At 37.5% G+C, this 13,232-nt stretch overlaps 1 protein-coding gene across 3 annotated transcripts in view; it reads left to right on the top strand.

Moving 5' to 3' along the window:
• The window catches only part of LOC149553267 (2-oxoglutarate and iron-dependent oxygenase domain-containing protein CP2-like), a 252,525-nt gene that overhangs the window by 206,728 nt on the left and 32,565 nt on the right, over positions 1-13,232 (top strand). Inside the window, exon 8 of one of the 3 annotated variants that reach the window (XM_089788738.1) lies at positions 176-821. The exons of the other annotated variants lie outside the window; for them this stretch is intronic. Coding sequence (XP_089644864.1) covers positions 176-203 — 28 coding nt within the window. The 3' untranslated portion in view covers positions 204-821. Of the gene's footprint in view, positions 1-175; positions 822-13,232 lie in introns of those variants that run through there. 3 annotated transcript variants of the gene reach the window in all.

Genomic DNA, 13,232 nt, shown 5'->3' with positions numbered 1-13,232 from the left:
TATGAGTTTTTCTTGAGTTATTGGATTGGTGCCCTTGCTGAAGTATAAGGGTTTGAAGTTGATAGTTCTTCCACTGCTGAGGTATTGTGGATTTCTGAGAATTTATTTGTCTTCCTACTGTTCTTATTGTTGCTAGAGGGCATTAATTATTATTATCTTGGTAATTTTGCTGTAGGTTTGAATTTTGGAATTTTGGAGATTGAATCGATTTGTGCTCCAATTCATTGGTGAAGTATAACAGCTGGAGATTGCTGTTGGTTATTGTTGACTGCGATTCATGAGTATTTGAGAATCTTCTGATTACCCGCATCCAAAATTGGGGAGACCATTGTGCTTTAAACAAGTCTTCCGATCACATTGTACATCAGCATTTGTATTAAGGAAGCCACGCTTGTTAGAGGAGGCCGTGTGACTTTTATTTGGTGCTGGTGGTATAAATTACTGGCTGAAGTATAACACTCCAGGTCTGTCATTAATTATTAAGGTCTTGCGTCAATTTGCTGAAAGGATGCAATTGCTTTCTACAGCCAAGTATCAATTCTCAAGGGTTGTAAACGCCCAGTTCTGGACCAGCGAAATCAATTTTGGAGTAGCGATCAAGTTGGTGGATCATGGGAGCCATTGTGGCCTGCTTTATAAGCAAGGAGCATGTTTTTCTATATCTTCGAGTAAATTGGATTATTTCTTGAGAGCTGCGATACATATTTCATCTGTTAGAAGTCAATTTCTAGGTTCATTATTGAATGCTTATAAATTTCCAGAAGTCAAATTTCAAATTGGATATTAGTAGCATTGCCATCAATAATAAAATTACTTCTAAATTGTTTAGTGGTGTTCATTTGTGCAAATTGATAAAGATTTAATCAATTAAAGTTTGTGAGCAGTTGGCTTTGAATTTAAAGCATTATTTATTGAGTGATAATAATTTCTTTGGCAAATGTTTGACAAAATGTTAGACTGTTGATTAGCAAAAGCAAATTGATGTTTGTTAAGGATATAGCTGAATAGGGGTTATTACAGGGGTTATTTTTGTCTTCCTACTATTCTTACTGTTGCTGGAGGACATTAATTATTATTATCTTGATAATTTTGTTGAGGGGTTGAATTTTGAAATTCTGGAGATTGAATCGATTTGTGCTCCAATTAGTTGCTGAAGTATAACAGCTGGAGATTGTTGATGGTTATTGTTCACTAAGATTCATGAGTATTTGAGAATCTTCTGATTAGCTATGTCCAAAATTGGGGATACCATTGTGGTTTGAACAAGTCTTCTGATCACATAGTACATCAGTGTTTGTATTAAGGAAGCCACACCTGTAAGAGGAGGCCATGTGACTTTGATTTGGGGTTGTGTAATATCCCGAACAGGATATTTGCTGATTTTTCCTTTCAACAATACACTTAGAGATAAAACATTGCAGATAATTTCTAGCACATTTGAAAACAAAAGAAATGCCAACCGACACCTTACCAGCCACTCCCTGAATACAATATTAGACTCAAATATAAACAAATGTAATACGAGACATTCAATAAAACCAACGGTTCACCACAAGATAACAATTCATTATTTCCAAAATAACATTCAAGATGTCAAACATATAACCATGAATTACAAACTGATGAGATGAAACCAACAACTCTTATAATTCCTTAAACAATGATATTGCCTTATACAGCAGCAATATAACAACCAACAACTAAAACATTATTGTATTATACAACAACAATACAATAACCAGTAAAAGAAACCAATCCTAAATGCAGATTTAACAGTCAGATTGAAATGATAGGATAAGAACTTGTGCGAAAGAAACACCTGAAGTGATGTTTCTTAGGACAATGAGTTTGTGTCCACTGTTTGCTAGCACGAGGGGCTACGTCCTCCAACTAGTTGAAAGCTTAAGCTTTCTGAGACACTCACACGAGACGAAAATGAATTGAATAACAAAATCAAGCATACTCAACCATGAGTCTTTTCCCCTTTTAATACACAAACTGAGACTCTTCGACTTCCCTCTGGTCTTCGTCCTATTCCTTATGACTCTTCAACTTCTCTCTGATAAATCGTCTTATTCCTCCTCGTCCTCTTGTGACCACATGGGATATTAATTTGACCTTTAATAATGATTCTCCAGCTTACATAGTCAAATTTAATATTGTAAATTCATTCCTTCTTAGTGATTCTAATGTCCCCAAAGAAGGGACATTACAAATCTCCCCTCCTTGAGATTGCTTGCCCTCAAGCAATATGTACCAGGATCCCATATAAATTTGTAGTTAATCTAGTAGCCCAAACTGACAACAAACCCGGCCAAACTGTAAAGCACAGTACCACTTTGCAAAACACTTGTCAACTGAATTCCTAAATCCCATATTTCTCTTCGAAGAAATGTGCAACCTATAAACCGATCAACACTGATCATCACCATAATCAGCCTCAAACTAATTAGGACCACAATAAAATCCTCGTCCAACCATAGATACAATCTGCGAACACCTAGATCCCAAACTCTGTTATGCTGCCTCGATGCTACGATGATATAGAAATATATCCAGGGTCCATGTATAATCCAGTAGAATGTGAAGACCTTACCTAAATGGATGATGTAAGTGATGAGCTGCTCAAAAGCTGAAACCACCATCCGCTGGACATCAAAATTCACACGGTCAGCATAAACTTGGAGAATTCCCAAGCACATAGGTACTATGAATATAAAAGATGCTGAGAATCTAACCACACGCCTCACATAAATGCTCCACCGAGAATTGTTTAGAGACTGATAAAGAAAGTTCACCCAACTCCTGAATGGGGTGAAATCGAAAAATATGTTGGGGCTGATCAAATGATAAGCAACAGAAGTTGATTTATCATTCCCATGTTGAGATCTGTATTCACTGCTAGGATATTAAAATCTGAAATCAAACTCTTCCTCCTTATGACAACCAAGAGATGATCCCTCATTTAACACAAAAAGAGGATTGTCGGATGTCAATCAGCAATAACTTCAAACAAAGGGTTGTCACAAGCTGAAAGTGTTCTGAAGTTTTGCCACTTAACCGTTTGGGGCAGCTATCATGGTCATACATGTGCTGAATGCTCTCAAGTTCGTCAATGACTTCCTGGAGGAACTCCTGCCTCATTCTATTTTCATGTTCCTGAGAGTGTTCCATGAGCTTGATTTGATTTTTTGCTCCCTATAGAGATAATTGAGTTTCAGTCAGTGCCTTCCAAACATAATTAAGCGTCTTGTTGAGATCCTCAACCTCATCTCTTTCCCTATTCGATCGCGCTGCATAAATCTTAGCAGCCTTAAGAATATAATCCCTGTTAGACAACAAATATAAGTAATCTGATTTCATAGTCTCGAGGGTTGTTTTGACATTTTGTAAATCAGACACATGCCAATCACCTTCCCCTTCCCTTGGAATCTTCCTGTAGAGCTCCTCAACCAACTCGTGGTTTCTGTCATACTGCACCAAGGATGCCACGATCATGTCTTTACTAACCTTCAGTTGATTCTGTAAGGCATGTATTTCATTATTGAAATTGTTCATTGTCTTCCAGTGTCATCCTAGGTTGTTCCTCTAAATTCACGTTTTGATTATCATGAATATATGGTTCATGATGCCAAGGTCCCAAACTGTTATTACCTTGTGTGCAATCTACTTCATTACTCTACTTGACAAAGCTCACCTCCAAGTAACCAACGAAGAAACTTGTGCCTCAAGTAACATCTTCTATGTGATCACAAGAAGACTACCCATCTCTAGTAGTTGTCTACTCTTCTATTTCAAGGCCTTGATAATTTTGGTCTATCAGAAATTCTTCGTACACCCTTGTGTGTTTTCCGTTTGCAAAGAGATCTTGGACGAACTCCAGATACTTTCTTTTTGCTATAGCAGTCATATTTTGCTGCCCTACATAAAAATCCAAGTAGTCATTGAATGATAAATCATTCTGGATTCGGGTAGGAAGTTCTTTATACTCTCTGTAATTGTTGAGTATTTTTGCCCTTACATCAGCTTCAAAATCATGGGCTAACTGTAGTTGTTGCTTCATCACGATGTTATCCAAAACCTATAATTTGATTGTGTCTGATTTTGAATTTGATATGAGTGGCATTCCTGGTCTAATCTTGTGATGCTTCCACTTCAAATATGTGAGTTGGCTGTTCAATTGGAAGCCCTTAATTTTTGGAGTGATTCTAGATTATGTAAGCAACCGAATGTCAAGACTTGTAATGGGTCTGTATAGATTGTTGATTCAATGACACCACTCAAACGTTGGCATGGAGAAGGATAAGCCAATCTTATTGTAGCAACCCAACTTGGTTCATCTGTTTGGACTCCTTCTGGCTTCAGCTCTTCTTCCTTAATCAGCTCTGTATTTGCCTAGTTTTCCCTTTAGTGTACTCCTGTTAGGACATCCTCGAAGTTGTGCCTAGAGCTGCATTTCCCTATGCCACTTGCCAGCTTGACCAACGTGAGCACCAACTGGAATCCAGTCGGGTGCTGACCCTCTAGCCTTTCACAACTACTGTGAATGAAAACTTCAGATGTTGGAAGAAATCAAAATACTTTCTCTACGCCTGGTGCTGCACACCTAGACTGTTCTGTTCGAATGCCCAATTTCTCTCAAAGATTGATGCCAACCATACTTGATGTGCTCCCACTTAATGAAACGCTTCAGTAATTAACTTTGGGCCTGATAAAATTCCTTGTTTAGCCTCTACAAGATGAACTCATCTTATTCTAGTCGGCAATCACGAAGATTTAACCGGCTCCAATCTTAGTCACAAAACACTGTGGACGGCTTTCAATGCAGTTTTAAGAAGATACAAGGAGACACCTCTAATTATTTCTAGTAATTCATAAGGCAATTGAAGTCCTTCTGCTAAGTAAATACCATTTCTATGTCCTTGTATCAACACTAGAGTTGCAAAACATCAACTGTTAGAACTCAATACATTCGACTACAAACACTTGAACTATTTAGTGCCTCAAATGTCTTTCAGTTATGCTTTCACCCACTATCTCTCACTGATTTCAAAAATGAAATGAAGGTGTTGACGTTCAACAACCCAATGATGGTAAGATTTAACTGAATGTCCTGCAATATTAGGACTTGACAGAATTGGGGACAGTCGAGTGATCCGAACATGTGTCGTTGGCTCGAAGGTTGTTAACAGGTAACGACAAAATATAACAATGTTATGGTTCTAGAACTCCCACAAGCATCTAACCAGCCCATCTAAAAGACATGTTTGCCTTCACCGCATCAAGGTGCTTCTGAAACGACTCGAAAATCCTTCGGACACGTCGTTCCATTTTCTTTGATTTCCATGAATGGTGTCGGCGGTTTCTTACTCTAGTTTTGTGATGCTTCTTGACAGTTACAACCCCTTGATGCTCTTGTCAGTAACGCCTGCATGGAAATGGGTCTGCCTATATCTTCTTGTCAGAGGCTTACATATTCCTCAGGATCCTGAAGTTCCATTACCAAGCGCCCAGGGTAACGTTCACATTAATGGCTTGACCATTCTAAACAAAGCCTGTCAATAAGGTGAGTTTTTCTTGTACTTTGACCTACGTTCGAGGACCTCCGACAATTTAATTTATCAACTCGTGAGACTTCTTCAACATACCTCATGACAACTCATTTGTGGTTCCTGTTAATTACACCAGAAAGATGAATTTCTTGCCGATAAGATTCGCACAACATAGAGGAAGAAAGATGAATTTCTTGCCGATAAGATTCACACAACATAGAAGAAGAAAGATGAATTTCTTGCCAATAAGATTCAAACAGCATAGAGGAGCTTCTGAAAACATATAATCATATCTTGTAGACCGTTGATTCTAATGGCTCACCTTAGCTCAATTCCATTATCAACCAAGGTAAAATATTAAGAGCTGACTGGAAAGTTTTCAATTATAGCTATGTCCAATTGATCTTTAATGGATTAGAATAATGATAGAATGAACTTGGTATGTGTTGTGGGAAGTGAGGAATAAATGCTCGTATGACTGGAACTGGTGCATGTTGCCTCCAATCCTGTTACTCACTGCCGTTGAATATTTTCCAGACAATGGACCACTTTCCTTTAATTTCCTGCTATTGGATTCCGTCTCTCCTTTTGCATTTAAGTATTCCACGTCTGCGGATGTATGGCAACCAACAACATAATATTCTTGCAGTTCTTCAATCTTTTGTTTAATCTTACGTTCCTTAATCAAATCTTCAAGCAATTTATAACGCTCTTCTTGTGAATGGAAACACATGAACACCTTGAAATGTTGCCAAGCTCTCTTTCCTCCTTTGTATGCAATTTTTCAAGATTAATAACTCTAGTCCACAACCTTAGGTGACTTGGAAATGGAAGGGATTATTTTAACGAGTTGAAGACTTTTCACTTCTTTGATAACATACGCCAGCTGAACCATTCGCTTCACGATAAAAGTGATACATGGCCCTTGTAATGGATGCTTAATATTTTTGATTGCCCGGTACAATAAGTATGAAATATCTTGAATATTGATGCTTCTTTAATATTCTGAAATACCATTTTCTGAGTATTATGTATCTACCGCAATAAACAATATCATACACCTCAATAGACAATTTTCAAACACAGATTCATGCAAATTTGACTCTTCAAACAATTGTCTCTGTGATAACTTCACAGGCTGGCAGGAAAACCAGCTCTGATACCACTATAATATCCCAAACAGGATATTTGTTGATTTTTCCTTTCAACAATACACTCAGATATAAAACATTGCAGATAATTTCCAGCACATTTAAAAACAGTAGAAATGTCAACCGACACCTTACTAGCCACATCTTGAATAAATCTTGAATACAATATCAGACTCAAATATAAACAAATGTAATATGAGACATTCAATAAACCCAATGGTTCACCACAAGATAACAATTCGTTATTTCCAAAATAACATTCAAGATGTCAAACGTATAATCATGAATTGTAAACTAATGAGATGAAACCAACAACTTTTATAATTTCTTAAACAACGATATTGCCTTATATAGCAGCAATATAACAAGCAACTAAAACGTTATTGTGCAACTAAAACGTTATTGTATTATACAACAACAATACAATAACCAGTACACACAAACCAATCCTGAATAGAAATCTAATAGTTGGATTGGAATGATAGGATAAGAACCTATAAGCACGAAAGAAACACCTGAAGTGATGTTTCCTAGGACAATGGGTTTGTGTCCATTGTCTACTAGCACAAGGTGCTACGTCCTCCAACTAGTTGAAAGCTGAAGCTTTCTGAGACTCTCACATGAGAGGGAACTGAACTGAATAATAAAATCAAGCATATTCAGCCATGAGTCATTTCCGCTTTTAATACACAAGCTGAGATTCTCCAACTTCCCTCTGGCCTTTGTCCTATTCCTTGTGACTCTTGAACTTCTCTCTAATAAATTGTCTTATTCCTCCTTGTCCTCTTGTGACCACATGGGATATTAATTTGACTTTTAATAATGAATCTCCAGCTTACATAGTCAAATTTAATAGTGTAAATTTGTTCCTTCTTAGTAATTCTAATGTCCCCAAAGTAGGGACATTACAGGCTGGTTGTATAAATTACAGGGTGCAGAATAATACTCTGGTCTATCATTAACTATTAAGGGCCTGCATCAATTTGCTGAAAGGCTGCGATTGCTTCCTAGAGCCAAGCATCAATTCTTAGGGGTTGTAAAGGCCTAGTCGTGGACCATCAAAATCAATTCTGGAACAACAATCAAGTTGTTGGATTGTGGGAGCCATTGCGGCCTTCTATTTTAAGCAAGGAGCATGTTTTTCTGAACCTTTGAGTCAAACTCGCAGATAATACTCAGTGAGTGATGTCATTTAATAGTCATAGGTCAGCGGAAAAGTCTTAGACAAAGCTCGATAAATTGGGAGGTCCAATAAGAATGTCAAATAATAATGAAATTAACAGGTAAAGAAAATAAAAACGATGAAGATATAACATGACCCATTTACGTTGAAGTTTTTTACAGTAAAACTTGCAAATGATACTTAGTGAGTGATGTCATTTAATTGTCACAGGTCAGCGGTAAAGTCTTAGACAAAGCTCGATAAATTGGGAGGCTAGATAAGAATATCAAATAGTAATGAAATCAATTGGTAAAGAAAATAAAAACAATGAAGGTTAACAACACTAGATAAATTTCTTGAATGATTATGACATTAGAGAATTTTCAATGAACCTAATAAAAGGATTGATAATATTCATGTGCCAATACTAAGAATTCAGTTATTGTTAAGAAATTAATTGAAGTTAAATAAAAAAGGTGCTATTATAATAAGAACGGGCATGATTATTACGAAGGAATAAATGGAGCAACGTAAAAGACATTAATAACATTAAAGCTGAATACTATTAACTAATCTAAAAGTTACAGTAACTCATATTGAAGAGATCAAAACATTAAAGAGACTTTTCATGGAAATGAAGAGACTTGCAACACTTATAATGAATCAGGCTTGGCAGAGAGCGATGTGTTGAGTAGCATGAAATAACTAGAGAATATAAAGTATGAAAGTGCAGGAGCATAGAAGATTGTAGAGAGATGGATAATGTGAAGTAAAAAGAATAAAGGGTGAGAAGTGGATTAAAAGAAGTCAGCAAGTGGAACAATTAAAAAGGAAGAAGTGTAGAATATTTGTTTTATATGATCAGATTTTTTAATCTGAAGTATATATTTAGCACAGAGAAATAGAAAGTATAGAAAGAAGAAGAAATATTTATATATTGATATTTTTAAAGTTATAACACAAGTGAAAAGAAAGATTAGATATTGGCTGGATTCATATTGGAAATACAATGCATCCATCTTCAGCTGATCATGTAAGATTGTCAATGTGGAAACAACAATTTGTGTGTAGTGGGTTGGTGCTCATGAAGACAGCAGTGGGGAGTTGGCACTTCCAGAAGGTTGGTGCCTGTGAAGTGTGGGAGTTGGATCTTCTAGTGAGTCAATGCTCATAAACATAGAGGTTGTAGCCTCTAGTAGGTCGGTGCCTAAGGAACAAGTTAATACAAAAAGCAATTATTTTGCTGTGGTTTTCTCCCGCATTGGTTTCCATGTAAATCATTGTGTTATTGTGTTCATGTGCATAATTATTAATTTCAGTATTTCAAGTTATTGAGGCAATTGATTGGATAAGAGTTTTAAGTTGGAAAAGTTATTATACTGATTCAACCCACTCCCACACCCCTCCCTCTTAGTATAATCGTGTGCTCTTCACTTATCCATGTTAGAACTGCTTGATTGTGACTACAACTGAGCTTTCTAACTTCTTTTTTGTGTTGAATCCATGTCGTGTTTGATGTCGTTTTGTGGCAAAAGAGTGTAAAAACTTTAAGGGTATGAAGATTCCTCCCTTTGTAACCGATTCCCACTTCATCATCTGGCTTTCGGTCTCCTTTGTGTCTCCTACTCACACGGCCTCTACAATTTCATTTTCCCTTCTCCCATCAACCTACAGGTGTAGTTCAACAATGCTTCTCCAATACGCGTCCTTTCACAAATTGCTTCAAATTCTGTTATATCTACCTGTCTTGGTACTTGACTTGCGTACCCTCCATGATATTTCTTTGTGCTGTCCTCCTATTTCCCTTTCGTCTCCACACAACTGAAGGTCTTGTGCTTATAATCTAATGGCAACCACCAATGGCATTTATCTACATCACCTAACAACACCACTGACTTGTATGCTACACACCAATTCTACCTGTGGGGTCTCTCCCTATATCCAATGGCTTTGTGCTAGAGGTTCCCCAATATCATTGTCAATATTTTTTATTAGTCGTGTCTCTTCTACCTGTGACACTCAATCCTCCATTATATTTTTTAATTTCCAGTGGCATTTTGTCTTACTCCCCACCCTTGCTCTCTACTGTGGGCTTGATTACCAACACTATCAATAACAGTTTTGTTCCACCGTAGACACTAATTTTGTTTATTGTGTCCCACAAACCTAGTACTTTTCTTTTGCTTCCCTAAAAACGACATTTGTTTGTTGTAAAAACACTTTACCATATGTTGTTTTCCAGCGTACATCTTCCTTTGTCGTACATACTCCTATTTCCCAGTGGCAATTCCCATTAAAAACTTATGTTGGATCATGAAATCATTGTACGAAGTTCTCTTTACCTTGGGGAAAAAGAAGTTTCTCTTTTCTTTTGATCGATGGATGACATTTTTTTTTGATCGATAGGCTTCGTTTTTATTATTGATCAATAGGCTATGGTGTTATTGACCCACCATATAGTGCGGTCTGGTAGTTGTCAATGACTATAGTCGTGCAACCACCATACGGAAAACTCTTGATAGTAGTTGTGGGCCCATTGTATGATGAGTCTTTGACAACCCCCCCATAGTGTTTCTTTTGTGCAGTGGTGTTAACCACTGTACTGTTTCAACGTTTCCTTTTTAATATATATATTTTTTCCTAATCCTATTTATCTGGTGACGTTCTCCAGTTCAAGTCACCCTACCCGCTGCCTTCGCCTTTTGTGGTAGGGATCCAATCTAGGCCCATTTATAGCCTTCGCGATCTCCTGTTTGTCCATTGTCCATAATTTGCTAGTGCCATTCTTGCCAACTTCCCATACCTGGTGCAAACCCAACCATTTTACCTTGAACTTTACCAACTTGATCTCATTCCTTCTATTGTATTTCAAGACTAGTTGACTTGGGGTGAACCGAACCCATCTGAGATGCTTATCATGCCATGCCTTGCACCTTTGCTACACTATCTCGGTGACCCACTCTGCCATTATTCGACGCTTATCTTGTTTGTTTAAGTTGTGCACTCTCCTACAGGCTTTCCATGTCTCTCAACTTGTTCTCAATAGCTATCTTGAGGCTTGAAACCATGAACTTTATAGGGACAACACCTTCCTGTCTAAACATTGACTGGAATGGTGATGACGAGTATGCAACAAGAAATGTGGATTTAAGGCTTTTCCCTACTCAAACCTCCGAACAGGGTTTCACATACGCAACCTTTGCAATCAACTTAGACAAGCTCTACACCATCCAAACAAATGATTTGGATACTTTAAAGGATTCCACAATCTCGTAGGGATCCAATCAAACTTCAACCATCTTGCCTTAGGGCTCCTCTCTTGAATTTAGGCAACAAAAGGAAAGTTGTACCAACCTTCACACAAATTTATTTTGATGATTGAATAAATTATTTGTTGCCTATGTATGGAGAAACAACCATTAGACTGACTCTCACAAACCCACAACACCCAAATCCTTAATTGGACTAGAAGCCTCAATTAGGTCTCTCCAATTGGTTTTTAGGCTTCAACTTCGAAAACTTCCAAACAACCTGGAAAAAAAATCACAGATTTTGATACCCTTTTGGGACTTGCAAATGATACCAAAGGATCAAACCCCAACTGTATTCTAGCACCCTAAAACTCCCACGATTCCAACGGATCAAACCCCAACTGTATTCTAGCACCCTAAAACTCCCACTTTGTTCATAGACCTAATAGGCCTAATTAGGCTTGGATTATAAAGCAAGTGCTATAATATGGGTTCATAGAATTGGTCTAACCCCTCAAAAATGTTCTCCTATCCTGGAATGTTCATAATCCACCATTTACCAGGTTACCTTGGTTATTTTGTTCACCTGCATATCCAAATTCTTCAATTGGCAGGTCAAATACATGGTCATATTTGACCTAGGGCTTGGTGGGAAAAATACTTGCACACAACTTCCAATTTTGAGCCTTTGGAATTCAATAGTATACATACCTAACTTGCTTTCCCCAAGAGGCCGTTGAATTCCATCTGTGGGAAGGCAAGTTAGCCTACATCTTTGTGATAGACTCAAGGTTTTGAGGGTTTCCGAGTAACTTAGAAAGAATTGAACGGATGTTGCAACAGAATTAACCAAATGACTTCAAACCAAATGCAAATGAGAGATAACTCAACACATACAACATCTCATGCTAGTTACTTAGGTACACCAATCCATACAGTTCGAAATATGCATACGAAAATAGAGAATTTCTTAGGAAATTCAATATATTTCATTCAAAATCCCATAAACAATACATCCAATTTGCCCCCTTGCAAATGAGATTTTTTCCTTCTTAATTAATTCATTTCTAATGACTACAACTGACTTTCAAATGGTCATAGCCGTTAGTTTGAAAAGTTGCACGTTTTGAACAATTATGCAAAATTTGCTTATGAGCAACTTTGCAATATTTTTGCAACTTTTGCATTTTCCGACTTCTAACTGTCCTATGACCTTGGAAAGGTCAAGTCTTATGCAGAACATCATCAAACTCCTAAAAAACACCTAATCCGCCAAAATGCAAGGAAGAAATCCATACTGACTCAATGGAACCCAAGGTTTATAATGCACCTATGAGATCATCGGCCTTACAATTTGGGTTGCATTGATTACATTTGGTTGATCCATAGGAGCTAATCTCTTATTTGCCTAAATAATCATAAGAATGCATAGAGTGCCCTGCACCAAATGGAGTTTGTCCTGTCGTTACTGTATATGTTGTGTAGTATGCTTGGAGTACTAATGTTAACAACTCCTACTACTTGGCTTGCTTTACTTCGCATGACTTATATATCACTGACCCAAGATTTTGTTTGTTGCTTCAACTTGTCCATTAGCTCAGCGATAACATGGACTTGACAAGGAATGAAAAATCTTGAACTTTGTCATCAGCAATTGAATGACATGGTTCATGAAGTGATCCCCTTTGTCATTGGTCAATTGGATGGGGATTTTGTACCTTGTAATGATTTGTTCGTATATGAACCTTGTACTCACTACCGAGTTGTTCGGTAAAGCCCATGTCTCCACCTACTTCGTTAGGTATTCCATGGCCAACACAATATATTGACACCTTTGAGCCCTACTTTCCTTCAAGGGTTTGACAAAGTCCAAACCCCAACACTCAAAAAGTTCTTGGGCATGAGAAGGATTGAGTGGCATGAAATCTCTCTTTAGTGGTTTCCTCGCCCTTTGACGGGTGTCACAGCTTATGAATCAATCCCTAGCATCGTTGTACAAAGTTAGTCACCACAATCCTACAAGGAGTACCTTCTGTGCCATGGTACTCGGTCCCATATGTCCTTGGGCTGGCCCTTCATGTGCCTCCTCAAAAGGCTCTGTGCTTCTTCTTCCATG

This window comes from Cupressus sempervirens, chromosome 6 (genome assembly GCF_028749045.1).
Source record: "Cupressus sempervirens isolate cs-2001-9-10 chromosome 6, ASM2874904v1, whole genome shotgun sequence".
Lineage (NCBI taxonomy): Eukaryota > Viridiplantae > Streptophyta > Pinopsida > Cupressales > Cupressaceae > Cupressus > Cupressus sempervirens.
The sequence above is the reverse complement of the archived record's forward strand: the minus strand, read 5'-3'. Positions and strand labels throughout refer to the sequence as shown.